General features: G+C 67.8%; 1 protein-coding gene across 4 annotated transcripts in view; it reads left to right on the forward strand.

The window, feature by feature from the left end:
* Positions 1-3346: 3346 nt before the first annotated feature.
* The window catches only part of ADGRL1 (adhesion G protein-coupled receptor L1), a 31346-nt gene continuing 7689 nt past the window's right edge, over positions 3347-27003 (forward strand). Inside the window, exons 1-15 of one of the 4 annotated variants that reach the window (XM_051835820.3) lie at positions 3347-4180; positions 12785-12949; positions 13725-13938; positions 16291-16400; positions 19033-19050; positions 22294-23094; positions 23714-24028; positions 24454-24557; positions 24783-24968; positions 25160-25198; positions 25297-25480; positions 25649-25771; positions 26003-26217; positions 26382-26552; positions 26755-26964. In XM_051835820.3, coding sequence (XP_051691780.1) covers positions 12880-12949; positions 13725-13938; positions 16291-16400; positions 19033-19050; positions 22294-23094; positions 23714-24028; positions 24454-24557; positions 24783-24968; positions 25160-25198; positions 25297-25480; positions 25649-25771; positions 26003-26217; positions 26382-26552; positions 26755-26964 — 2760 coding nt within the window. In that variant the 5' untranslated portion in view covers positions 3347-4180; positions 12785-12879. Of the gene's footprint in view, positions 4181-12784; positions 12950-13724; positions 13939-16290; positions 16401-19032; positions 19051-21047; positions 21133-22293; positions 23095-23713; positions 24029-24453; positions 24558-24782; positions 24969-25159; positions 25199-25296; positions 25481-25648; positions 25772-26002; positions 26218-26381; positions 26553-26754; positions 26965-27003 lie in introns of those variants that run through there. The other 3 variants (XM_070058887.2, XM_051835821.3, XM_070058888.1) reach the window with 3 other exon arrangements.

Here is a 27003-nt window from a genome sequence, read left to right on the forward strand (position 1 = left end):
GTGCACCCGGGCCCCTGCGCCTGCGTGGGAGGCCACTCCGTGGGCAGGGGGACAGGAAGTCCCGCCCCCTCCCCAGGAGGCACCACGTGGGCATCGCTGCTGGATGCCCACCTTGGCTCAGCTCCTCCCCCTGCAGCTCACTCCCTACCCCCCAGCTGCTCCACCTCTGAGACACACCCAGAGCCCCTACGCACCCCACTGTCGCCTCTGCGGTCACCTCCCACGGCTGGCACCAGCCACCTCTCCCCCTGTTCTCTGGCTCCTGCTCAACAGTGGCACAGGGGACACTCGGGGGACCCCTAGGTCAGGTCCCACTTCCGGTCCGGAACCCTTTGTGGCTCCCACTTCCCTCAGAGTGAAAACCCGAAGTCACCCTGATTGTCCCTGCCCCAGGACCTTTGCACAAGCTGTTCCCGCGCCCCCTCGAACATGGCAGCCTCTGTCTCACTCTGCCTCACCATCGCCTTCCAGGGCTCTGAATATTTCCCTCCGGAGTCTGGATTTGCCCGACCTTTTGCCTGCTTACCCCGTTACGATGTCAGGCACACAGTAGCTGCTCAATACATGCTTCTCAACCTCACCCAAGAATACAGCAGCTGGAATTCACCCCTCCCCCCCATTCCAGGGCCTCCTTGCTCTTCACCTGGGTGGGGGTGGAACAGGGTGGTGCTCAGGGTGACTGGACAGGAGGTCGGGCTAATTCCTGTGTCCGACCCAGGAGAAAGGGGGTGCCCCTGAGACGTCTGCCAAGCCGGCAGGCTGGGGGTGCCTGGCGGAGCGCTAAGAAGATGTTTCATTTGCAACCCCTCCCGCCTGCACCCCAGTGTGTCTCAGGATCTGGAATGCAGACCAAAGGACCTAAGGTGCCTGACACCCGGACACGGCAGAGAGTGCTGTGTGCAAGCAGAGGCGAGCCCCCTGGGCTGTGAGTGCGGGACCCGAGGCAGTGGGCTGGACACCCCAAGGGCACGGGGGAGCCGAGCAGCGTCCGAGGCCAGGCTGAGGCCAGGATGTCCCAGGTGCTGTGCGCACGGACTGTGGAGTCCCGGAGGGGTGTACAGGCATGGGGTGCACAGGCACTGGGGGTGTCCAGAAGCCAGGTTCCCAGAATGCGAAGGCTCCACCTGGGACGACGGGGTCCCCAGGGACCGCTTGCACGGAACATGCGGCTGTTGGTACCGCCAGGGGGCCGACCCGGAGCCGAACGGGGCGCCCGGGGAGCGCCGGTCCTCGCGCACGCGCGGGGCCAAGTCAGTTCCCGGAGCCCGGAGCCCGGCGCCTGTTGGGGCCTCTACTGCGACTGCGCAGCCGAGGGAGAGCGGACTGGGGGTGCCCTGGCTCACTTCGCGCCCCCCACCCCGCCCCGGGCCCCTCTGTACCGACCCCTCTGGTCCAGGGTTCCCATCCGGGCCACATAGCTACAGGGCCGCTGTGCTGTCCACGGGCACCGCCAGGGAACGCAGGGTCGGGGATTAGGGTCCTGGCTGGGGTCTCTTGTTTCTCTCCGAAGGGAACGGGGCAGGGGGAGGTGTCTTTAACCAGGGCCACGACCCCCTTCTGTCCTGCTCGCTTGGCACGGGGTGGGCTGCTCAGGGCTGGAGACAGGGGTGGGGGTGGGGGCGAGCTTGCTAAACTTTGGTCTTCAAGTTCAGCCAACTCCAAAGCTTTGGGTCTCTGCAAGGGGGAAACTGAGGCACGGAGCGCGCGGTGGGGAGACTTGTTCCTTATGCAACCCCTTGAACCTCAGATGGGCTGTTAAACCCCCGCCCCCGCCCCCAGCCCCTGCTGTCTCTTGGAGCTCCCAGGACAGCTTGCCATTTATTCCAATCGATCTGATGAGAGCTCTCTCGGCCCTGGTGTCCTGGCCAGCATGGACGGGGCGTCCTTAGTGCCTTTCTCGATCCTCTACGCTGAAGTTTGGGGTTTCCGTGTGTGTGTGTGTGTGTGTGTGTGTGTGTGTGTGTGTGTGTGTTGGTGGGGAAGGGGGGCATCCAGGCTGGCCTGGGGTCCTGAGGGTGCAGGGTGTTTGGTCTGTGGTCATCCAAACCGCTCTCCCCAACCCCACCGCCCCGCCGGGGAAAGTTCTGGTGTGGCCCCCAACTCACAGCCAAGCCCACGCCAGCCCAACCTGCCAAGAGCTTGGGCTGGAGGGGGGAGGGGCTCCCCAGGGTCTCTGTGTCCTCCTGCCGCCCCCAGACCCTTCCTAATATTTCCGAGGGAGCTGCCACTTGGGCCTTCCGTCCCGGAGGATCCAAGCCTGAGTTTAGCCCGGCGTCACGCCGAGGGGGCTCCCAAAACCTAGGGACCCCCAAGCCTGTCCTTTGCCCTACTTAGATACGCTCTGTGTCTGAGCTGCAGTTGGGAAATCCGCCTGCCGGGTTTTGCCTGTTGCCCGAAACCGAAATTTCAATTTTTTTCCCCCTCTCTCCCTTTTCTCCTATCCCCCCCCCCCGCGCCACCGCACCCCAAAGCAAGACGTTTGCGGCGTTCACGGATTCTAACCGCCCCCCACCCGCCCCGCTTGGCCGGTCAGAGCCAAGCCCCTGCCCCATGGCCAGGGTCCTTCTTGCTGGGAGTGGGGTGGGGTCTCAGCCCGGCCCCGGGCGCTCCAGTCCTGGCTTTGCGCGCCGCCCTGGCCTTTTATTGTAGGTCTGGTCTCCCAGGGTAGCGGCCTCCTCCTCCTCCTTCTCCTCCTCCTCCTCCTCCTCCTCCGAGCATCCCCGCCCCCCGCCCCCGCCCCCCACCTGCATCCAGGAACCTAAGCTACCTGCCCGCTCCGCTCCGGTGCAGCCCCCCGCCCCCCGCCCCGAGTCCAGCCCGCCTTTTGCCCCTCCCCCACCCCCACCCCCGATACGGGCCCAGGCCGGGCCACCGAGCCAGCCCCCTCCTCCGCGAGCGCCCCGGTCCCGGGGAACTCCCGGCCGGGTCTTCGGCTGTTCCCACTGCATTAGGCCTGACGCATCACTCCGTCTCCCGGAGGAGGAAGACTCCGGCATGAAATTTGCGTGCCCGGGGTGCATATGGGCCGTGCCGCAAGCTCCCCCCACCCCGCACCCCATCCCGGGCCACCCCACTCTCCCACCTGCCCCGCCCCACGTGGGTCCTGCACCTTTTGAATCCAACCCAGGTTTGGGCAACCAAAAAAAAAAAATCGCTTCCCCGCGGAAAACTCCGCTCCGGGTCGTCCCGACGCCCCGCATCCCCTCCCCCACCGCCCGGTCGTCCCCACTTTTCCAGGGAAGGGACATCCAGGCCGGGTTTTCGCGCCGGCCCCCCGTGCGCCCCGGCTGGCTGCGGCGGCCCCGTCCCCGGCAGCGGCTCCGGACCGGGTTTTGCGCGCGCCCGCGGCCCCCCCATCCCGGAGCGGGTGCGCCGGGGAGCGGGGCGAGCAGGCTCCTGTCATTGCTGTAGCCCGGCGTCGGCTCGGTCCGCGCGTCCTGCGGTGCCCACGGGCCCGGCCCCGCCGCGCCCCCCGCTCCGGCCGCCCCCCACCCCGCGCGCCCGGGCCCCAGCCCCCATCCCGAGCCCCCCGCGGGGGGGACCGCGCGAGCCGTCGGCGCTGCTGCGCCCCCCGCCCCGCTGCCTGCCGAGGGGGGGGAAAGCCCCGGCCGATGGGGCCGCGCGGGCCCCGGAGCGGCGCCGCCGGGCGGCGGGGGCCTGCGGGGCTGCCCCGGCGGCCGCGTTAAGCGGGGGTGGGGGGGCTGGGACAGTCGCCTGGGCGCACACGTGCCGCCTCGGCCGGGGGCGCGGAGCTGCGGGGGAGATGCGGGCCGCTGCGGGCGCCGCCTCGGGGGCCGCCGCCTCGCCCCAGCCCCCGGAGCTCTGACGCCGCCCCCGCCCCGCCGCCTGGCTCCCCGGGAGGGGCGCAGACCCGCGCGCCCCCAGCCCCGAGCCTGCGCCGCCGCTGACTTTGGGGGCGGCGGTGTGATCCGCCTTTTTTTTTTTCCCCTCTCTCTCTCTTTTTTTTTTTAAATAACATTTTTGATCGGTGGCGACGGGGCTGAGCCGGGGCCGGGAACGGACACGGAGGCCGCCCTCGCTCCAATCCCAGCCCGCCACTCGCCCCCCCCGCAACCCCCCCAGCCCGCCCCGGCTCCGGGAGATGTGCCGGGCGGGGGGCCCGGGGTCGCGGAGCCGCAGAAGAGACGCGCGGGGCCGATCTGGGAGCAGCGCCGGACAGGTGAGTGGCTGCGGGCCCCGGGTTGGAGGGGGCAACGCCGCACCTGGGCCAGGTGTGCGGGGCCGGGGGCGGGGGGTAACGAGCAGGACGGATGGGAGCCGGGGCCTGTCCCAGCCGCGGGCGCGGGGTGGGGGTGGGGGGAGGGGAGGCTGGAGCCCGCGGGTCACCGCACCTGCGCGCGGGAGGGGGCGTCGGGGGGGGCGGCGCGCTCCCCACCCCCACCATCCAGGGAGGAGGAGTGGGGGTGGGCGACGAAGCCGACAGGGGCGGCCCCCCGCCGAGCTGCCGGGGCGCGGGGATGCGGGCGGCGTGGGGGGCGGGGGATGGGGCGGCGAGTGTGCCCGCGCGTGGCTGCGTGTGCCCGCCGCGCGCGTCAGCCTTTGTGGGGAAGCGGCGCGGCGGTACTTGCGTGTCCCCGGTGCGTGTGCGCGCGGGGGGGGGGAGCTCGGCGCCCTGTTTGTGTAGGTGTCTGGGTGTGAGCAGGGGAGGTGCGTGTGCGCGCCCCCCACCCCCACCCCGCAGGAGCCGGGTCGGGGGGCTGGCGCCGCAGGATGCTGGGCTGGGGGGGAGGGGGTTGTTTTTCCCTCGGTGGAGCCGCGGCGCGGGTTCTGGGAGCGGTGGAGGGTGGGGGGTGGGGACGCGGGAGGGGTCTGTCTGGGTGTCGGGCTGGCCGCAGCCGCAGGGGCGCGGGGCTGTAGCCGGGCAGAATCTCCCTTCGCGGTCCCCGATTTCAGCTGGAGAGGCCGAGGGCTGAGAGCCACTGGAGGAGGAGGGGGCAGCTTGGAGGGCGAGCCCCCCAAGGTGTGCTCGGGCAGGGTGGGGGTGCAGTTGTCATGCGAGGGTTCTGGGATAGAAATCCGAGTGTGTGGCCGCGCGCCCCCCCCCCCCCCCGCCAAATGCTCCCCTAGCGAGGCCTGGCTCCAGTGCGCCCCTGGTACCCGCGCCTGCCACTCAGCCCCCGCGAGCGCGGCACCTCTGCCCTTCGCGGGAGCGCCGGGCCAGCCCCTCACTCGACTCCCTTCGTGGGCCCCCACCCCCCAGCCACGGCGGCCGCGTGCGTGTCCGCGTCCACTCCAGCTTGGAGGCGCCGGGGCCCCCTTCGCCATCCCGGCTTGGACCGACCCTGGAGCCCCGCGCCTGTCTGCCCACATCCAAACATGTGGTGCGCGGGGAGGGGGAGGGGGAGAGGGAGAGAGGGGGAGGGGCTCAACATGGCGGCCAAGATGGCTGGCTGCCTCTCTGCCTCTCTGCCTCTCCCTCTCTCGCTCTCTCTCGCTCTCTCGCTCTCTCTGCAGGCTCCTGCAGCCGCTGTGGGAGTGAGCGTGGGCCCGGGTGGGGACAGGTGCGGGAGGGGAGCCCCTGGGGTTAGGGGGTCTATTTGGGAGGCCCGATGACCTCCAGGCTGGCTCGGGGCTCTAAGGCGACCCCAGACCTAATCGGGCTGCTAGTGCCAGCAGCCTGGGGGGTGGGATGGGGGGACTCCCTGGCCTGCGATGGGTTCCGGTGAGGGGTCAGGATTGCCCAGGTCGGTGGTGGGTTTGCGGGGTGCGGACCCGGCTTTGGGGACAGGTGGCTCCTCCCCCCTCCCCCCTCCCCACTTCCCCGCTCTGAATCGCGGGGGGACCGCAGGGAGACGGAGGAGACCGTGTAGAAAAATCAGCCGCGGTCTTGCCGTTCCTTAGCGAGATGAAAGATCACCTGGGAAGCGGGAAAGGGAACGGATTTCCACGGTTGGCGGGCGACGGTGCGCGTGCCCGGAGCCACCTACGTGTGTGTGTGCGCGCGCGCACGTGGGAGCCAGCCGGGCACCTGCCACCATCTCTCTTCTAACCCGAACTCCTCTCGGTGACCTGGGCAAGGGCCTTCTAGGAGCCACGCCGTGCCCTCCTGCCCCCACCCCCGCCCGCCTGCGCCCCCCGAGCCCCACTCGTGGGAGCGTCGCGCGTAACTCCAGCGGGGCTGGAGCCACGAGACATGCGCCGGGGACCAGCACACCTGGGGCTTGGCGTCAGGGAGGAGCTGGGAGCGGGGGAGGCTTGGTTTCTATTCCCAGCCTGCCCAGGGGAGCCCCTTCTCCTGGGGGGGCGCCCAGGAGGCCCCCACCCCCACCCGGCCGCCCTGGCCACCTGCGGGAGGGGCCCCGTGTGGGTGCCTGTGCTGCTCTGGGCTCCTGGCTGGTGGCAGTGGCGGCTCCACCTGACGTGTCTGTGTGTGTGTCTGTGCGCGTGCGCGCGCGCTGCCTGGGTCTGGGGGCGTCCCTGCTCCCACTCCCCCAGCCGTCCAGCCAGACGGGTAGCCAAGGACGTGCCAGGCTCTAGTTTCTGTGTGGGCTCTTCTCTCTGGATCAGATCCGATTTCCAGACGCCGCCGGGTCCGTGGGGAGGCGGCCGGCGGGCAGGGGGGAGGGGTCCTAGAGGTCGGGGCTGGGGGTGGGGGGAGTTTCCCTGACGGGGACCCTGGACTCTGCTTTGGGCAAAGAGTGCCTGCTATCAGACGAACAGAAAGTTGGGGTTCCAGGGTGGGGAGGGGGGTTCAGCAGAGACAGGAAATCCCGCCCCTTGGCAGGTGTGTGTCTGTGTGTGTGTGCACCTGCTCTGCGCAGGTGTGGCTGGGACGGTGACCCGCCCTTGTGGACGCGGCCCTGGTGGCCGGCCAGTGTGTGTGTGAGTTTCGCTGGAGCAGCCGTCGGCACGCGCGCCCACGGGGCTGTCTATCTCCTGTGTGCACGGCCCTGGTGGCGCGCTCAGGTGTGTGCTCCCCGCACCCGGGCCCCTCGCGCCTCCTCTCCCAGCGGCTCTGCGTGCGGGGCGCGCCATGCTGGGGACGGTGGACAGACAGCGGCCGGGTCCTGTCCATGCCGGGAGCTCATGGTTTCGCCATAAGGCATTGCACACAGGGGGCTTCTATTGTGGGAGTTCAGAAGGCTTGGGGTTGGGGGGAGGGCATCCCCTCACAGCCCCCTCCCCTGCGTGGGTCCCCCCACTGCGTCAGGCCCAGGCTGGAGAAGTCCTGGGGGGCGGGGCTGACCTTGTGTCCCCTCCTCCTGTGCTGATGTGCGTCCACCAGTCCAATCACCGCCCTACCCCAGTGCCTTTGCACAAGCGGTCACTGGCTGCCCTTGTGCCTTCACACCTCACCTTGACAGGCACCCGTACTCAGGGGTCCTGTTTGCAGCCTGGACGAGTGGGAGGGGCCTCTCTCTAAAGACTCCAAGCCCCTGTGTGTGTCCCCTTTGGGGGTACCCTGGGGTACACAGACGCGTGAATGAATCTGGGCTGGGCAAGTGGTTCCCCCAAGCGGCTGTGTGCCCTTGCAAGTTCAGATCCCAAAACAGGAAGTGGGGGACCCCCTTGGCAAACATCCGCTTCCCCAACTCCACCGCCCACCCCTCTAGAAAGAGACCCTCACCCTTATTTAGCTCCGCCCCTGGCCCCCGGGTCATTGGCTGCACAGCAAGGGGCATTCATGAAAACCAGGGGGAGATGAAAATTCAATAGAGAAGCTAAAAATAGCCTTGCTTCCCTTCCCCCCCTAGCTAAAAATAACCAGAGCCCCCCACAGGTCACAGAGGGGCTGGCGCCCAGTGGGTGCTCCTGTGTGGCCCACGAGGAACCCCAGGCTGGAGGGAGACACCGCTGACATCCGGGCCACTGCAATCTCTGGAGGGGGCCAGCCCTGAAGGCAGCCCCTAGAGCGGCTGCCCTGAGCCCCGCCCCTGGACGGCATTAGCCCCGCCCCTGGACGTCCTTGGCTCCTCCCCCCATTGTAACCAGGGGCGGAGTCCTGGCTGCTCCACTTCCCAGCCAGCTCCCTACGCAATCGCACCCCGGGAGGCAGCAGGTGCTGGCCCAAGCGCCTGGTCCCTGCTGCTGTGTGGGACAGTTGGAGCTCCTGGCCCAGCCCTGGGTGCTGTGGGCCTTTGGGGAGTGACCCAGCAACGCAAGGACTCTGTCGCTGGGCCTTTCAAATAAAATGGAACTAAAGAAAGGTGTATTTAAAAAATATTAAAACCCTGTTCTTGGCTCACTCCCTGGCCCCGGGATGGGCGGTGACCTGTCCATCTGTAATTGGCTGCCTCCTGCCCTGCGCAACCCCTCACCAGGTCCCCCTAACCCTGCCGTGGCCTGATCAGCCCCAGGGCCTCTGCACAGCCTGTGTCTCCTCAGAGCGCACCTGCAAGGCCGCTGCCTCACCGCGGCCAAAGCGCCAGTCACTCTCTCTAAAAGTTCCACCCCCTGTCCTGGCTTCCCCTCCCTCTACGGCTCCAGAATCGACTTCTTTGGTCTGGTTCCCACTGCCTGGCATGAACCGGGGGAGCTTGGGGGGGCACCTGGAGGGTGGACAGTGCTCGCTGTGAGGGCTCCACCAGCCTGCTGAGGTGTGCAAGTCTGGGAGGACTGTCCGGAGGAGGCGGCCGTCACGGGGACCTGGCAGTGGCCTGTACACGGGTTCCCAGACGCTGTCTCATGCACACGCATGCCAGCCCCTGCTTTGTGGCATCCATATGGGAGCTCATCTCTTCCCAAGGCCCACAAGGTCCCACACAGCCTCCCTGGTCACCTCCCCCATGCCTGCCTCACCTCCTTGTGTCACCCCCTGGGCTCGACAGGGCAGGCGTGGGAGCACCAGGAGCTTCTAAAGACCCGAGGGAGACAGAGGAGCTGGGTGGGTGGCTGCGGAAGCAGGCTCGGCCCGTGCAAGGGCCCTGGGGCAGGTGTGTGTGCCTGGCAGCTGGGAGCCCTGGAGGGTTCTGAGCTCAGCAGGGACCTGCAGGAGGTGCTCATAGCGCCTCTGGTGGCTGCTGGAGGGGAGGGACCGTGGAGAGGGGAGGGCAGGTGCTTGGGGGGGGCTCCGCGGGGAGGGCCAAGGAGCAGTGTGAAGTGACTTGGGGGGTGGGGGGTGTGCAGGAGAGAAGGACCCCGAGTCTGCCTGGAGCCTGAGCACCTGGGCCTTGGGGTCCTCGGGGACCCTTGCCCTGCCCCCAGCACCCCTGGGCACCCTGGGTCCTCGCCTCGTCTCTCCCAGGTAGGGCTTTGTACCAGAGCGAGATGGCCAGTGGGTTCAGGGACGCCAAGACCCCCGTCCAGGGCCACACAGCAGACTCAGACCCAAGAGTTTGGGTCCCTGGACCCCTGCCCTGGCTCCACGGGGTGGGGGTGGGGAGGCTTCCTGGAGGAGGCGGCGTCTGGGGTGTGGGCTGAGGCAGGAGGGGCTGGCGGCTGGGCGCAGACGCCCACCCCCAGCCGCCCTTGTCGCCTGCGGGAGGCAGGTTGCTGTGGCAACGCAGGCTGGCGGCGCCCCCTCTCCAGCACCTTGGCCGCCCCCCAGCCTGGGGCGTACGGGGACAGAGCCGCCCACCCTCGAGACTTGAGGCCCCGAGTCGGGGGTGGTGGCGGCGGCAGGCGTGGGAGGAGGGGACGCAGGCGACAAGAGCCCAGGGCTGGGGACACCTGACTGGTAGGTGTGGGCCCAGTGTGCCCCCTCGGCCCCTTCCCCTGCCCAGGCCTGGATTCGAGTCCGCGCCCTCTTTATCAGTTGGGGGTCCCTGATCCAGTGAGTGACCCGTGGAAGGCACTTGAAGTGGCCGCTGCCCCGCCCCCTCCCGGCAGTTTGCTGTTCCGGGGTGAGCAGGGTCCCCCAAAGTTATGATTCCTGTGTGAGCTTGGATCTGGGGGCCTGCTACGTGGTCTAGGGGCCATATGAGGGGACAAGGAATGGGGGAGGGTAAGAGGGTGGACGTGGGGTCCCCCAGATGGACGGAGGAGCGGCCAGGGTCTGTCCCTCCATGCACACGGGGACGCGGCCATGGCCGGGAGGCTGCTGGACCCTGCACCTGCCGCCCAACACGGAGCTGCAATGTCTCTCAGCCGCCAGGCGAGGGCGCTCTGTCCCGGCTGTCGGCGCCGGCTCCCAGCCCAGGGGCAGGCTGAGGCTGCGTGTGTGGGGGGGGGGGGGGAGCCACGGGGTCGGAGGGGAGGGGAGCAACTTGTCCAGGTCGTTTTGGGGGTGGGGGCAGAGGGGGCAGCACGGTCGCATAGCCGGTAAAGACGCTATCTGCAAATCCAGTATCCATACGGGTGCTGGTTTGAGTCCCGGCTGCTCCACTTCCAGTCCAGCGCCCTGCTAATGCGCCTGGGACAGCAGGGCAAAATGGACCCAGGGTCCTTGCAATTCATGTGGGAGACCCGGATGCAGTTCCTGGGCCAGGCTGAAGCCAGGAGCTCCATCCTGGTCTTCCATGTGGGTGCAGGGGCCCAAGTTCTTGGTCCATGCACCTGCTGCTGTCCCAGGCGCATTAGCAGGGAGCTGGACCAGAAGTGGAGCAGCCAGGACTCGAACCTGTGCCCTGGATATGGGACTTAGCCTACTACTTTAGCAATCAAAGGGCCGGGGGACATCTGGGAAGCCAGCAGGGCCTATGACCAGAGGCACAGCTGCTGGGTCAGCTTGGGGGCGGGGAACCAATGCTGGGGTGACCTGTGGTGTGGACAGAGCCCAGGGGTTATTCCAGAGCTGGATTTAGGGAGAAAGAGGAGGCAGGATCTTTGCTCCTGCGGTTTGGGTGGGGCACCCCCGACTGACCCCCTGGGTCTTTGGTTTGAGTGGGTGGGGCTGAAGACAAAGCAGAGACCGCCCCCCCCCCCCGCTCCCGCCCCCCTCCTCCGCCCTGGAGGTGTGGACAGTGATAAGAGAATGGTGGAGGGCTTCCCAAGTAGGGGGCACCTGAAACCTTGATGCCGGGTGGGGAAGGGGCGAGGCCCGCCCTCCTCGCCCCGCCCCCAGAAGGTGCCACGGACAGCGCCCTCTGCTGGCCGAGCTGGCCCGGTGTCAACCAGAACCCTGCGGCTGAGCAGCCCTAAGGCAACCGGCGGGGAAGCGACCAGGTCAAGGTCACACGGTGTGCAGGGCAGTCACGTGGGGCAGCTGCCCCCAGCACCTGACTTCCCTGCCCCTAACCCGACTTCCGCCTGCTCCTGACGCCTGGGACAGGACTCGGGGAGACCCCGTGGACCTGACCCTGGCCGGGAGCCGGGCCAGGAAAAGGTGGTAAGAATCCCCCTCCTCCTGCAGTGTAGTCAGGGGTGGGCATGCGAGGGAGGCTTGGGGGCTGGGCCGGACTGAAGCCAGGGGCTCCATCCGGGTCTCCTACGCAGGTGCACAGGCCCAAGGACTTGGGCCATGTTCTACTGCTTTCCCAGGCCGTGGCAGAGAGCTAGATGGGAAGTGGAGCAGCCGGGACTCAAACCGGCAGCCCGGTGGGGGCCAGGCCACAGCGCCGGGCCCCAATGTTTTGTTTATTGAGGGCCAGTGGTGAGTTCCCCACTCCAGGACAGCTGTCAGTCAAAGGGGCGGGGCTGGGAAGTTCCGGGGACAGCAGGGGGAACGGGGCCGGTGAGCTTGGTGGCATCAAACCCAGGCCCCCGGGTGAGGAGCCGAGACCCCAGAAGGCTCAGCGACCCCTGAGCTCTGTGTGCGTGCGTGGGGGGGGGGGGCGGCTGGGAAGTGGACTGGTCACAGCGGTCGGGGTGGTAATTCAATGCTGGTGCCTGGCGTGGTCCCCATGAGCAGAGCATGCAGGGGGGCGTCCCGCACGCCAGGCCCATAGCTCCATGGCATTGTGAAGGAGCCCAGAGTCGTGGGAGGAAGCAGCCAGTGCAAAGGTCCTGGGGCGGACGAGGAAGAGCAGGAGCAGCCGGAGCAGGACAGGGGACCACTGGCCCCAGGGTGGGGGGGTGGGAAACGGAAGTAGGGGCTGCGTGGAGCCCGTAGGACAGGCTGGTGGGGGGAGGGAGAGTGCTGAGAAGGGGGTGGTGAGGGTCAGGGGAGGGGCTTGGTCCTGTCTCTGCAGGGCAGAGGGGGCAAGCAGAGTGGCTGTGAGAAAGGGGCAGGGGTGGGCACCGGTGTAGGCCCCAGTGTGGGGGAGGAGGGTCACTTCTGTCTCCCCTACCCCCACCCCGCCTGCCTGTCTCCAGCTCACCCCGAGGGGCTCCCCAAGGGGGAGGTGGGGACTTGGGCGTCCCGGTCCCAGCTCTGTGGCTCCAGCCAGCTGGGTGCTAAGTAGTGGCCAAAGCACTGTATACAGGAGGCAGGGGCTTGGGTGAGGCAGGGTGGGGGTGGGAGAAGAGCCCCTCGCTGGGAGGACACCCAGGCCCTGGGACGCAGGAGGGTCGCAAGGGGACCCTTGTCAGCCGCGGGAGCCTGGGGGCGAACGGAGGAGGTGCAGGAGGCAGAGGGAACGTGGGGCGTGGTCCCCACTGCAGAGCAGCGAAGGCTCTAGCGCCGCCCCGTGGCTGCAGGTGGAAGTGCCGCCCCCAGCTGTTGGTGGAAGCTCCCAGGCGGGCAGCGCAGGCTCTAGCGCCGCCCCGTGGCTGCAGGTGGTAGCGCCGCCCCCTGGCTGCAGGTGGGAGCCCCTGGGCGGCCAGCAGGCTCTAGCGCCGCCCGTGGCTGCAGGTGGTAGCGCTGCCCCCTAGCTGCAGGTGGGAGCCCCTGGGTGGCCAGCAGGCAGGCCGTGATGGCTCCAGTGTAGCCCCCCACCCCTAGCCGGGGCCCCGCTGGGGTGGGGGGCCGGCCGCTGTCCCTGCCTCACTTGCCATGTCCTCGCAGGCTGGTGGGCCAGGCCGTGGTGGCCGCCTGGTGATGTGGGGCGAGGCCCCTGGCGCAGGCCACTGAGAGCCCCGGACGCGCCCCCGGCCGCCGCCATGGCCCGCCTGGCCGCCGTGCTCTGGAGTCTGTGTGTCACCGCCGTACTGGTCACCTCGGCCACCCAAGGTAAGGTGCTCAGGTGCCTGCTGCGGCCTCCTGGGGCCCGTGGGAGACCCCGCCCCCTCCCTGTGATCACCTTTCTCGGCTCTCACTGGGAAAAAGGCCTAATTAAAGTGAGCCGCCTGACGTTTAGTTAAAAAACGACTAATTAGGCCCCCAGATCCTGCCCCCCACCCCCACCCTGGGGCCAGCGACCCAGATAAGCAGTGCCCGTGGCGGTGGGCGGCTTTGGGCTCTGACCACCCCCCATTGCATCCTCCTCTTCCTCCTCCTGTGCAGAGATGGAGGTGACGCTCAGTGTGGCCCCAGGACCTTGGCACGGCTCCGGCCAGCCAGCCGGCAGCCAGCCTGGCCTCCTCTGGTGTTCTCTGCCCACCCGGCCCCGGCTGGGCTGGCGAGGGGCGGTTTCCGCCCCCAGACCCATGTGAGCCAGCCCTCCACCCCCGGCCTTCCCTCCCAGACCCCCCTCCCCCCAGCAAGCCTAAAATTAGATGAGCAGGCAGATGGTGTGGCTGGAACACGTGTGAGACTTCTCCCAGCCGGGACCCGCTCAGCTCACCCCAAAAAACCCCCCTCTCTCTGGGGAGGCTCCGCCGCACTGCCCCCGGGCGGGGGTGGGGGACCAGATCTCCGTGGCCATTGGGCCTGAGGTCCCTGACCCGTGCTCACTGCCCGGTCTGTGCTCCCTGGCTGGGGGTGAGGGACGTCTGGCGCGGGGACCCCGACCCCGAGGGCCACCCTGGAGGCCTGGCGTGACGCCGCCGCCGCCCTCTCCCCGCAGGCCTGAGCCGGGCGGGGCTCCCCTTCGGGCTGATGCGCCGGGAGCTGGCGTGCGAGGGGTACCCCATCGAGCTGCGCTGCCCGGGCAGCGACGTCATCATGGTGGAGAACGCCAACTACGGGCGCACGGACGACAAGATCTGCGACGCTGACCCCTTCCAGATGGAGAACGTGCAGTGCTACCTGCCTGACGCGTTCAAGATCATGTCGCAGAGGTGCGCGCGTGCGCGTTCCCGGTCGCCCCTGTGCCCCAGCCGGGGGCCGGGGCGCCATCTGGGTCTCGTGTGGGGTGTAGGTGCCCCCTCTGCCTCCCCTCTCCGTGTCTGAGAGGCTAATGAACCCCCCCCCCCCGCCTGCCTCCTCCAAACTCTCCTCCAGGGGTCTAGGCATCGCGGGTGCTGGCGTGGAGTCTTCGGGCTAGAAGGACGGCCTTTGACCCCTGACCTGTCACCAGGCTTGTCCGAGGAGCGGACAGGCGGCACACAGATGACAGACGTGCCAGGGAGCGTGCAGGGGCGTGTGTGTGTGTGTGCACGGGCGCGTTTGCGTGTGCAGGAGCCCGAGCGCCTGTGTGTAGTGTGTACTTTCCCCCTTGGCCACCAGGGGGTGCCAGCGAGTCAGGTCCCCTCCTGCCCCTGTTGGGAGCCGCCTGTGGCTCCCGGCGCCTTCCGGACACAAGCCAGAGCCTTCCTCCTAACCCACGGGGCCCTGCACGCCCTGCCCGGCTTCTGACTCCCACTTCCCGCACCCCGCCGGGCTCGGCCGAACCTGCCTCTGAGTGCCGCCCTGCCTGGAATACTGTTATTTATTTATTTGAAAATCAGAATTCGAAAGAGAGGGAGAGGCAGGCAGGTTCCCTCCCCAGGTGGCTGCAATGCCCAGGGTGGAGCCAGCAGCTCCACCCGGGTCTCCCACGCAGGTGCTGGGGTCCAAGCACGGAGGCCCATGGCTATTGATTTCCCAGGCGCACTAGCGGGGAGCCAGATGGGAGGCGCCTGGGACACAAACCCGCGTCCATAGGGGACGCGGGCAGCAAAGGCCGAGGCTGAACTCGCCAGGCCCCGGTGCCGGCCCCCGGCGTCTGCGCTTGGGTCTGAGCCGCCCAGGCGGAACCCTCAGAGCCTGAGGAACCAGCACAATGCGAGGGGTCCAAGCCCCGCCCCTGAGGACGGCCCTGGCCACACCCACTCTCCCCATTGGTCAGAACCTGGTCACGTGCACTTGACAGCTAGCAAAGCCGAGTGCCCTTGTGGGCGTTTTTCTCCTTTCATAGAAGTGATGAGAAATTCACCACGTTTGTAATTTTTTTAAGATTTATTTGAGGGGCGCTGGATTCTGTCCCGGTTGCTCCTCTTCCAGTCCAGCTCTCTGCTGTGGCCCGGGAGTGCAGTGGAGGATGGCCCAAGTGCTTGGGCCCTGCACCTGCATGGGAGACCAGGAGAAGCACCTGGCTCCTGGCTTCAGATCAGCGCAGTGCGCCAGCCATGGCGGCCATTTGGGGGGTGAACCAGCGGAAAAGAAAGACCTTTCTCTCTGTCTCTCTCTCTCTAACTCTGCCTGTCAAAAAAGAGATTTATTTGAAAGGCAGAGTGACAGAGAGAGGGCGGGAAGGATCTTCCATCCACTGGTTCTCTCCCCAAATACCCACAGCAGCCAAGGCCAGGCCAGACTGAAGCCAGGAGCCCAGAACTCCATCCAGGTCTCCCACGCAGGTGCAGGGGTCCAAGGACTTGGGCCATCCTCCACTGCTTTCCCAGGCCATTGCTGAGAATTGGATTGGAAGTGTAGCAGCTGAGACTCGAACCGGCGCCCATATGGGAGGTCGGCGTCATAGGCGGCAGCTTTAACCTGTGCCGCAGCGGGGGCCCCGTGTTCTCCTTTTAAAGGGGGGTAATGGATATGCAGACCCCCACCCCCATCTTCCTCTCTCCTTCCCTGGGCTCGCCTTAGCCATCTCTCAGGTCTCTCTCTCCTAGTGGTCAAGGGCTGGGTTCTGGGGTGAGTGGCCCCCGTGGGCAGCCACTCCCACTATGTAGTTCCCGCCTGGCCAGGCTCAGCCCCGCCCAAGGCCAAGGGGCCCTGCTGTGGGGACAGACGGATAGACACAGACGGACGGCAGAGGCGAGGCCCGTCTGTGCTGCTCCCTGAGAAGTTGGTGGGGTTCCAAGGCAGCTCCGGTGTGGACCCGAGGGTGGCTGTCCCAGGTGGACCCTGGGAGCCTTCCCGGCTCCCTGGTGCGCATGGTGTCTCATGTTAGCTGTGTAGTGAACAAGGCAGGGGGCGCCGCGGGCCCGCCCTGGACAGCTCCGCTTCCGCTGCACCTGGGCCTGAGTCCTTAGGTCCCTGCCACCCACAAGGGGAGACCCTGAGGCCTGGCTCCTGGCCTCAGCGTGGCCATTGCGGCCACTGGTGGGAGCTGAGCCAACAGATGGAAGATTCTCTCCATCTTTCCCCTCAGTCTAGCCCCGCCCCACCCTACCTCCCAGCCCCGCCCACAGTCTAGCCCCGCCTCCCAGCCCTGCCCCCGCAGTCTAGCCCCGCCTCCCCAGCACCACCTCTTCCCGCAGGTGTAACAACAGGACGCAGTGCGTGGTGGTCGCCGGCTCCGACGCCTTCCCCGACCCCTGCCCCGGGACCTACAAGTATCTGGAGGTGCAGTACGACTGTGTCCCCTACAGTGAGTCCTCTTGTTCCTCGTGCGCACGCGGGCCCCTCCCCCCACCCCCAGACAGTGCCAGGAGGAGACCCCCAAATCTCCCCCCACATCCACGTGTGTGCACACGGCCCAGGGCCGGGCCCCTGCCCTGGAGGCACCTTCCCCCACCGCGGGTGCTGCTGCCGCGGGCCCCTCCCTCCCTCACAGCGCTGCCACACACGCCCCCTCCTCTCCCTGGCCCCTGCTGCCCCTCCAGCCTCACACAACCCCTTGCTTTCGTCCCCTCCCTCCCTCCCCCACTTCCTGGACATCACCACGCCCATGCCTTGTCACTCACGGGAGCTGGACCGTAAACCCCTAGAGAGGCACAGCCCGCGCCCCCACTCCACCCCAAGCCTGGTGCCAGAGCTGGTGCTTGTGGCGGGCTGGGGGCATCCTCAGCAGATTGCTAGCTCCCGGCTGGTCCGTCCATTGCCACGAAGCCACTTGCTGTCTGCAGAGCAAGTGCTGCCATATTGGTGCCCCCCTCCCCCCGCAGCCTGGGGAAGGTGGTCTGGGGTCCGGCAAAGCCAGGGTCTCTGCTGAGCACCCCACCCACCACCCTTCCCGCCCACCATCTTTCCTTCCCCCTGGCCACCCTGCGAGTAGGGCCTCCAGGCAAGGATTGGGGGAAAGCCAGGGCCTCCAGGGTGTCTGAGTGAGGGGGCAGGGGAGCAGGAGACCCTGGCGCTCTCCCTCCTCTCCCCTCCCACCCCAGCCTCCCCCCTCACCCTCTGGTTTCTCCTGCAGGTGGTGTGACCGGCCGCGGGGGGCGGGCTTGCCCGTTGCCCTATGCTTGCGTAACCTTGTCTTTCACTCCCCGCCCTTTACGCCCTTTACTTTCAGCGCCTGAGGGGGACGCCGGGCTGCTCCTAGAGGCCACGCCCACAGCACTGGGGCAGCAGGGGGGAGGGCGGGAGGCGGCCAGCGCAGTGCAGGGCGGGGCTGGGGTGGGGTGGGGGGGTGGTCTGGGGCTCCACTGGGCTGCTGAGTGTCCCAGCCCTGAGACCTTGGGCTGGAGTCCAGACGCTCCCGGCCACTGCTGGTAGCTTTCACCTGGGTGCCCCTCTGCCCCGCCCCCCAGTGCCTAGCCCCGGGGCCTGGTCCAGGATGTGCTCAGTGGCAGGTGCACGGGTGCGGATGGGACGCTGTCTTCATTGTGGGGGGGGGGAGGGCGAGTGGAGCGCTGACCTGCAGGGCTGAGTACCTTCTGCCCTGCGGTGAGCCTCGGGTCCCCCATGCACAGACTGGGGCCTCAAAAGATCGCCTGGGTGGCGTCCATCTTCGATCTTTTTGACAGACAGAGCAGCCACCATTGGCCCACTCCCCAAACGCCCGCAACAGTGGAGCTCGGCGACCCTCCTGGAGCCGAGCCCCAGGGAGCGAGCCAGGGCCAAAGCCCACAGAAGCCGGGAGGACCCTGGGGGGCTGGGCAGGGCTCTGAGGGATGGGGCTGGGCGGCAGTAGCTGGCTTAGAGGCCCGGAGGCGGGACGCTCATTGGAGTCCCCCGTGTCCCTGGAGCACCTCCTGAGAGCCAGGCCCTGGGCGAGGCACCGGGAGCCCAGGCCGTGGAAGGGAGGGGAGGGGGGCAGGGAGGGGAGACCCTGGTCAGAGGTGCCCGGGTTGGGGGGGCGGCCGGCCCCGGGCTCTAGAAGCCGGGGTGACCCCAGTGCTGGTAAGGGTGGGTCGGGGGTGCTGGGTGTGTGGCCCCCCCAGCTGGACAGGCTGGACTAACACTGGATTTGCCTTGCAGCACAGTCTAACTGCGCCCGTTTCTCCCCCAGGTGCCACCCCCCAGCGGGCAGGGGTGGGGCGGGCTGGGCAGGGGCCGAGCCTCAGACCTGCCCCCTCCCGGGTGTGTGTGTGGGGGGAGCGCGTCCGGGAGCTGTCTGTGCCCCCTGCCGTCCTGCCCAGCCTGTGTCTCCCACCCCCCACCCCCGACTTCTCTGCCTCCGTGCGCCCCTGCCCATCCGCCTCTCTTGTCGTTCTGTGTCCGGCTCGGCCACCCTCTCTCTGTGTTTGCTCCTTCTGAGTCCGCGAGGGCGTGGGGGGATCCAGCTGGACGTGGGTGAGGCTGGCACCGAGGGCAAGGAGTTGGGGCTGTCCTCTCGGCTTGGGGGGGGCCCAGTCCGCCAGGGACGCGGGACCCCTTCCCCCTGGGCCCCTGGTTCCAGCGGAGGGCAGCAGGCAGGGTGGGAGAGGAGCCCCACGGTTCCCCCCCATGCCACTGCCTGGTGCCCCTCCCACCAGAGCCCGCCTCCCAGCTGGGGCTCCTCCCTCCCCGCCCCCTCCGCGCACCTGGGCTCCGTCCGCCTACCTGCCTGTCCCCACACCCCGTGTCTCTCTTCGTCTCCGTCCCCCCCGTGTGTCCCCCTGTCCCTCCGATGGTCTCCCCGGCACCCCCTCGCCCGCCCTACCCCAGGAGGAGGGACGCGGGGGCGGGGGCGGGGCTGCACTAGGGGTTGGGGAAGCAGGCACGAGGAAAGGAAGAGGAAAAAAGGGGGCGTGTGGCCAGACAAGACACGAAAGCAATTTAATCTCTTTTTTTTTCTCTTTTTTTCTTGCACATTTTTTTTTTCAATTTGTTTTCTCTCTCTCTTCCGATGCTTAAAGTAGAAGTGGAGCAGAAAGGTAAACGAACTGTACCAATGCTGACCCTAACTCACACTTGGTTCTCCCTGTACCATACTGATGTGACCCGCCCTCCCCCCCCAGCCCCCACGTGGTCCGGGCCGTGTCCCCTGCCCCGGGCCGGCCCTGCCGGGTCACCTCCACTCTCCAGATTCCCGTGGAAGCTCCTCTCTGAGCTCGGGCAGGATCTCTCTCTCTCTCGGCTTCTCTCTCTGCCTCCCCGGCCCCCTCTCTGTCTCTCCCTGGCCCTCCTTCCTGGTCCTGGCCCTTGCAGGCAGCCTGGCCCTCTCTCTCTCTCCTCCCCCCTTTTGCCTCCCTCAGGAGAGAAGTGTGTAAGATACCAGGGCGAGTGGGGAGGGAGGGACTCCCTGGCCGCACCTGCCGGGCGAGCCGGGTCTCTCCCTCTCTTTCTCTTTCCCACTCTCTCCTCGCCTCTCCCCTCGCACCTCCTTTTGTAACGTGTTTCTGGTTGGGGGGGGTGGGCGGGAGGGAGGGGGCCACGTTGGTTTGTTTTCCTTTCGGGGAGCAGATTCCCGTCTGGCTGGTTCTGTTCTTTCTGGTTTGGCGTTCCCAAGGCCCTGAGCTGTCTGGAGCACGGAGCACCAGTCCCCCCACCCCACCCCCGACCCCATCCTTCCCCTGACCTGCTGGGGACCCGGCCCTGGGAGGGGGCAGCCTGCCCCCCTCAAAGAGCAAACAGGGCGCGGGGCGGGGCGGGGTTCCTGGAGGGGGGCGTGGGGAGGGGGCTGCTCTGTTTCTCTTGCACTTGCAACGCTGCAGTCAAGGTTTCTTCTGGGCTGTTGTGGTCAGAGGACCAGGGGGAGGGGCGGGGTGGAGGGGGCGGGGCCTAGACTTGGTCTGGGGACTTCCACCAGCACCGTAATTTCTCACTGAGAACTCCAAGGTCAGGGGCTGCAGCCGAAGTGGGGGGCGGGGCGGGGCAGGGAGCGATTGGGGGTGGCCACTTCCTCCCCAGGAAGTTCTGGGAATCTGGGGACAGATCTGGAGCAGGGGGCACGGCCGAGGCCTGCAGGCCTGGAAATTACGGTGGTCTGTGGAGCATCCCCTGAGGAAGGCGGGGCGGGGTCCCCCTGAGCTGCTCCCCTCCCCCCCCCGGGGGGCCTCTCCGACCCCCTCCACTCTCTCACTTCCTCTCCGACCCCGGAGCCTCCCCGTTCTCCCGGCCGCTCCTTCTTCCAGGCCCCGCGGTTGGCAGCAGCACCGGATCTCTCCTCTTCCAGGGATGGGGGGGAGGGGGGGAGGACAGGGAAGAGGAGGCGTTGGGGGCTTGGTGCTGGGGAGGGGGTTCTTGCTGTCCAAGGCCCCAGGCAGACCCTTCCTCATCTTCTTCCCCTTCCCCGGGACTCAGCTGTTAACTGCATTTTTCCTCCCCACCCCCACCCCTGAGAGGCTCAGGCTGTGAGAACTCCCCACCACCCCCTGCACCCACACAAACGCACACTCAGACGCCTGTTGGGGGGAGACCTCTGGGCTGGACGGAGGGTGCAGGCCCACCCGCTGCGGGCATGGGGGACAGGGAGGTGGCTGGACCTGGGCCCCCTACCCCTACGGAAAACCCCGAGCCAGGGCAGGCTGCCTGTGGGGACACAGGGAGCCGAGCTGGCCCCGCTGCTAGGAAGCGAGTGCTGCCGCCTGTCTCTTGCCCCCAGAGCCAGCACCAGGTCCCGGCCCTCCCTGTCCCCCTCCCCCACCGCCCCCCCACCCCACCCCGCTGCTTGGGTGCCCAGCCAAGCAGGAGCAGAGAATTCACTGCAGACCCCTCCCCCACACACACCCCGAGCCCTGGCCCTGGCCTGTCTAGGGGTTCTGCTGACAGGGAAGGGAGAGGGAGGCCCCGTGCCCCTGGCTGGGGGGGCGGGCGCACTGAGCCCACGAGATCAGTGAGGGTGGCCAGGAGGCGGTGGCGCGGCGCGCGGGCGAGGGGGGGCAGGCCGGCGGCGGCCAACGAGATGCAGTCAGGTTTTCCTCCTTTTCAGGGAATGGGGGGGTGGGGCGGGGCCCCCCACCTTTCTGACATCAGCGCTGCCTTGGCCTCTCCTCCCGAGCCGGGGATGGTCGCAGGTAAATCGGGGTCCGGGGCAGGGGAGGCGGGGGGGCCTGGCTGGGGCGGGCTGGGTCTTTATCCTAGCACTGGTTCCCCTCCTTGTCCCCTCCGAGCTGGACCTGGGACTGCCCCCTCGAAGGGACCCTCAGTCGGGCCTGGGCCTTGGCGTGAATTCTCTGCTCACCCCTTTCTCCTCGCCAGCTCTAACCCTTTCTTCCCAGGTGGTCTGCAGCGCCTCCCTCGGAGCCGGGACCTCGGCGAGCCCCCCCTCCCAAGCCCCCTCCCTTCCCCGTCTCTCTTCCCTCCGCGCAGCTCGTCTCCCCCCTCCCCAACTCTCCCAGGAGTCCGGTCCCTCTCCCCTGTCCCCACTCACCCCCTGTGCACCAGGGTCAGTAACTGCTGCTGAGCCAACCCGAGAGACCCTGCCGGCTGGGGGCGGGGCCAGGCGCCGGGGGCGGGGAGGGGCGGGGCTCGTCCCTAGCCTAGCCTATGGGGGAGCTGCCTTCCTAGGCGGAAGGACTTGGGGGGAACTCGGCGGAGGGCGCCACCGCCCTGTGGGACCTTCACCCTGGAACGGGGGTGCTCCTGACACCCACAGTGGGGACAGCAACATGGCTCTACTTTGCGAATTTTGCAGAACGAAGTGGAGTTTGAAAACCAAACCAAACCCCCCAAACAGTGGTGATGCGGTTGGTGAGGGATGCGACCCTCCCCCCCGACCCCAGTTCTCTCATAGGACGCAGAGACCAGGGAGGAGGGGCTGGGTGGTTGGTCCTGGACCGGCAAAGCCAGAAGCCACCTGCAGCGGGGGCTTCTCCGCCTCCACTTCCATCACACAGACCGCGCCTGGGGGGCTCTTGCCAAAGCCCTCACCCCCAGCCTGTGGGGTCTCCAGCAGCCAGGAAGGGAAGAAGGGCACCAACTCCCCACACTAACCCTGTTCTTGATGGCCTCTAGGGTTCACAGCTCCAGGGAGAGGGGCAGCTGGGTGGGCGGGGGTCCCAGCCCGGAAACCCCTTCCCATCACCAGCCCTACCAAGCAACCGTGACTGCAGCAGCAGGAGGGGACAGCCCGGCTCCCCCTGGCCGTGTGACCAACTCGCCTCTCTCTTCCCCTCTCTCCCGCCCTCGCCTCTGTCTCTCCCCCCCACCCTCTCCTGCCCACCCGCCCGGCCCAGTCTTTGTGTGCCCGGGGACCCTGCAGAAGGTGCTGGAGCCCACGTCGACGCATGAGTCAGAGCACCAGTCGGGCGCGTGGTGCAAGGACCCGCTGCAGGCGGGCGACCGCATCTATGTCATGCCCTGGATCCCCTACCGCACCGACACGCTCACCGAGTACGCCTCGTGGGAGGACTACGTGGCCGCGCGCCACACCACCACCTACCGCCTGCCCAACCGCGTGGACGGCACGGGCTTTGTGGTCTACGACGGCGCCGTCTTCTACAACAAGGAGCGCACGCGCAACATCGTCAAGTACGACCTGCGCACGCGCATCAAGAGCGGGGAGACGGTGATCAACACGGCCAACTACCACGACACGTCGCCCTACCGCTGGGGCGGCAAGACCGACATTGACCTGGCCGTGGACGAGAACGGGCTGTGGGTAATCTACGCCACCGAGGGCAACAGCGGACGGCTGGTGGTGAGCCAGCTCAACCCCTACACGCTGCGCTTCGAGGGCACGTGGGAGACCGGCTACGACAAGCGCTCGGCCTCCAACGCCTTCATGGTGTGCGGCGTGCTCTACGTGTTGCGCTCCGTTTACGTGGACGATGACAGCGAGGCGGCCGGCAACCGCGTGGACTACGCCTTCAACACCAACGCCAACCGCGAGGAGCCCGTCAGCCTGGCCTTCCCCAACCCCTACCAGTTCGTGTCCTCCGTGGACTACAACCCGCGTGACAACCAGCTCTACGTGTGGAACAACTACTTCGTGGTGCGCTACAGCCTGGAGTTTGGGCCGCCCGACCCCAGCGCTGGTGAGGGTGCCGGGCGCCTGCGCGCCTGCTCCCCGGGCCGGGGTGGGGGGCCCTGCTGGACCCACCGCGTCCCCACGCGTGACAGACGCTGTTCACTGTGTGAGGCGGAAACCCTCGCTGTTCCCGTTTGGTAGATGAGGGAGCAGAGGCCCCGGCGGGTAGGGGGGCCGCCTGTCTGTTTCGGGGTCTGAGCTGGGGCTCCCAGGCCCTGGACGCACCACGCCGCCTCTCCTAGGGGCTCGGGTGCGTTTGGTCCTTGAATCAACCCAGATCTTGGCAGAGCCGCTGATGCTGGTGCTGCCTGGTGCTGGCTCTGAGCGGCCCCATGTCAGCCAGCCTGGTGCACGAGAAATGGACCAGCAAACAGGGAGGGCGTGGCCAGCGCACCAGAACCAGCCCTGGGGGATGGAAAGGGGCTTCTGAGTGCCCCTTCTCGACCCCTCCTCTCCTTTCCACCGCCTTCTGATACCTGGTGGGACCCCAGGGTCCCCTGGAGCCAAGGACACCTTCCCACCCCAGTGGGCGCACATAGCCCTAGGGCTGCCTTGTACCTGGACAGCCCGTGCAGTGGGCCCTGCGCACACGGTGACCCTGTCTCAAAATCCTCTCTCCTGTCCAGGCCCAGCCACCTCCCCGCCGCTCAGCACCACCACCACGGCCCGCCCCACGCCCCTCACCAGCACGGCCTCGCCCGCTGCCACCACCCCACTCCGCCGGGCTCCCCTCACCACGCACCCGGTGGGAGCCATCAACCAGCTGGGACCTGACCTGCCCCCAGCCACGGCCCCAGCTCCCAGCACCCGGCGGCCCCCAGCCCCCAATCTGCACGTGTCCCCTGAGCTCTTCTGCGAACCCAGAGAGGTGCGGCGGGTCCAGTGGCCAGCCACCCAGCAGGGCATGCTGGTAGAGAGGCCCTGCCCCAAGGGCACTCGAGGTGAGTGGCAAGGTCAAGGCCACCTCTGCTGTGGCTGGCCATGGGAGCGGTGGGCTTACCTGGAGCCTGGATGCCCCGAGGGCACCGCTGGCATTGGGTGCCCCGCCCAGCAAGGCTCTCAGCCACAGCCCACACAGCAGCAGACCTGCAGGGGAAGGAGGGGCAGGGGCGGGAGATCAGGGGCCTGCCTGGGGGGATCCGAGGGGCGGGGCTCAAGACAGGTCTGGCCGGAAGGGTCCACTCCTGGCAGGCGCTGGTGGGAGGGGCGAGGCTGGCAGCCGTCGGGCCGGAGGGACACCTCTTTCTGACTGTCTGGCTCGCTCCATGTCTCTTTCTCCGTGTCTTGTCTCCTGCTCTGTCTCTGCCCTGCCCTCCTCTCCTCCCTGGTGGCTCCCTCGTCTGTCCCTGTCCGTCTGTCCCTACAGGAATTGCCTCCTTCCAGTGTCTGCCTGCCCTGGGGCTCTGGAACCCCCGGGGCCCCGACCTCAGCAACTGCACCTCCCCCTGGGTCAACCAGGTGGCCCAGAAGGTACCAGCAGCCACCGCCCCTCGCAGGCAGGCACACTGGGCGGCCGGGCTCAGCGCCCCAGCAGGGGCAGTGGAGCGACTGGGGGGACGAACAGGACCGGGAGGTCCCCTCCTTGGCCTGCACCTGCACGAGGGCTGGGAGACAGGAAGTGGGGAGGGGCTGAGCTGAGCGAGGCCAGGGTGGCCCCTGACAGGCCTGGGGGCTCCCCTTCCCCACTCACCGCAGATCAAGAGCGGAGAGAACGCGGCCAACATCGCCAGCGAACTGGCCCGCCACACCCGGGGCTCCATCTACGCAGGGGACGTCTCGTCCTCCGTGAGGCTCATGGAACAGTTGCTGGACATCCTGGACGCGCAGCTGCAGGCCCTGCGGCCCATCGAGCGCGAGTCGGCGGGCAAGAACTACAACAAGGTGGGGCCTGCGGGCGGGGCTGCTCATAGGAGGGGCTCCCAGGGCCCTGGATGGCCCCGGACCCATCTCCTCCTGACGGCACAGGCCTGGGCCAGGGGTGCACTGAGCCCTCCAGGGCGGAGAGCTTGTTGGGGCTGGGGGAGCGGCTCCCAGAGACAGGCCGGCTGACGCCGCTTCCGTCTCCCCCGCAGATGCACAAGCGAGAGAGAACCTGCAAGGATTACATCAAGGTGAGACCTGGGCGGGCGCCCGGTGACGACCCCCCAGCCCACCCCCAGCCCACCACGCCCTGCAGGAACTCATCGCACACCCCTCCCCGCCCCTGCAGGCTGTGGTGGAGACGGTGGACAACCTGCTGCGGCCCGAGGCCCTGGAGTCCTGGAAGGACATGAACACCACGGAGCAGGTGCACACGGCCACCATGCTCCTGGACGTCCTGGAAGAGGGGGCCTTCCTGCTGGCTGACAACGTGCGGGAGCCCGCACGCTTCCTGGCCGCCAAGCAGAATGTGGGTGAGTGCTGTGGGCACCCTGGGACCGGCGCTGCCCAGCCTGGAGACCGTGGGAAATACCTGCCCCCCACTGCCCTGGCCCTCAACCTTGAACCTGCTGCTGCAGCAGGGCCCCCAGCTGGGGAACAGGTCCCAACTGGGCGTGGCCCGCTGTGCCCTGTGCCCACAGTCCTGGAGGTCACCGTCCTGAACACGGAAGGTCAAGTGCAGGAGCTGGTGTTCCCCCAGGAGTACCCGAGCGAGAACTCCATCCAGCTGTCTGCCAACACCATCAAGCAGAACAGCCGCAACGGTGAGTGCCCCGGCTCCACCCCGCCGTCCCTGCCGCGTGCCACACACTGTTCACATGCACCGCAAGGGGCCCCGGAGCGCCCTCCAGAGCCCTAGGTTTGCAGGGCTGGTGCCCAGCGGGCCCTTGGAGCTCACAGGCACTGGGGGGCCAGGGACTCACCCAGGGTTGCACAGCAGGCCGCGGCGCGCGCCGGCTGAGGGCAGCCACCCATGCCCTGTGCTGTGCCCCCAGGAGTGGTCAAGGTTGTCTTCATTCTCTACAACAACCTGGGCCTCTTCCTGTCCACGGAGAACGCCACGGTGAAGCTGGCGGGCGAGGCGGGCGCGGGCGGCCCCGGGGGCGCCTCCCTGGTGGTGAACTCGCAGGTCATCGCGGCGTCCATCAACAAGGAGTCCAGCCGCGTCTTCCTCATGGACCCTGTCATCTTCACCGTGGCCCACCTGGAGGTGAGCGCTGTGCCCCCCCCACCTGTCCCCCCACACTGCAGACCCGGCCCCCCGATGCTGGACAGAGGCCCCGGACACTCCCCCGACGCTGTCCCCTAAGCTGGGTGTCAGGGCTGGGATGAGAACTCCCTGGTTCCGACACCCCGGCCGCCACCGCCCGACAGGCCAAGAACCATTTCAACGCCAACTGCTCCTTTTGGAACTACTCGGAGCGATCCATGCTGGGCTACTGGTCGACCCAGGGCTGCCGCCTGGTGGAGTCCAACAAGACCCACACCACGTGTGCCTGCAGCCACCTCACCAACTTCGCGGTGCTCATGGCTCACCGCGAGATCGTAAGCTCTGCGTGCTCCCTAGAGGGGGGTGGTGCCAGGGAAGGCGGCCCGGCCCCCACCCGTCTCGCCCTGGTCCTCTCCGGTCAGGGTTGGGTCAGGCCCTCTGGAGAAGCGAGCTGGTGTCGCCCGTGTCGTCCTGGGGCTTGGTGCACCGTGGCCCCGCAGCCAGAGGCCTGAGCGCGCCCCCGGCCCTGTCCCCCAGTACCAGGGCCGCATCAACGAGCTGCTGCTGTCGGTCATCACGTGGGTGGGCATCGTGATCTCGCTGGTGTGCCTGGCCATCTGCATCTCCACCTTCTGCTTCCTTCGGGGGCTGCAGACCGACCGCAACACCATCCACAAGAACCTCTGCATTAACCTCTTCCTGGCCGAGCTGCTCTTCCTGGTCGGGATAGACAAGACGCAGTACGAGGTGGGCCGGGGCAGGGGCCGGCCCGGCCGGGGGCGCCCG

Source organism: Oryctolagus cuniculus, chromosome 16 (assembly GCF_051225735.1).
Source record: "Oryctolagus cuniculus isolate XC-2025 breed Fujian yellow rabbit chromosome 16, ASM5122573v1, whole genome shotgun sequence".
Lineage (NCBI taxonomy): Eukaryota > Metazoa > Chordata > Mammalia > Lagomorpha > Leporidae > Oryctolagus > Oryctolagus cuniculus.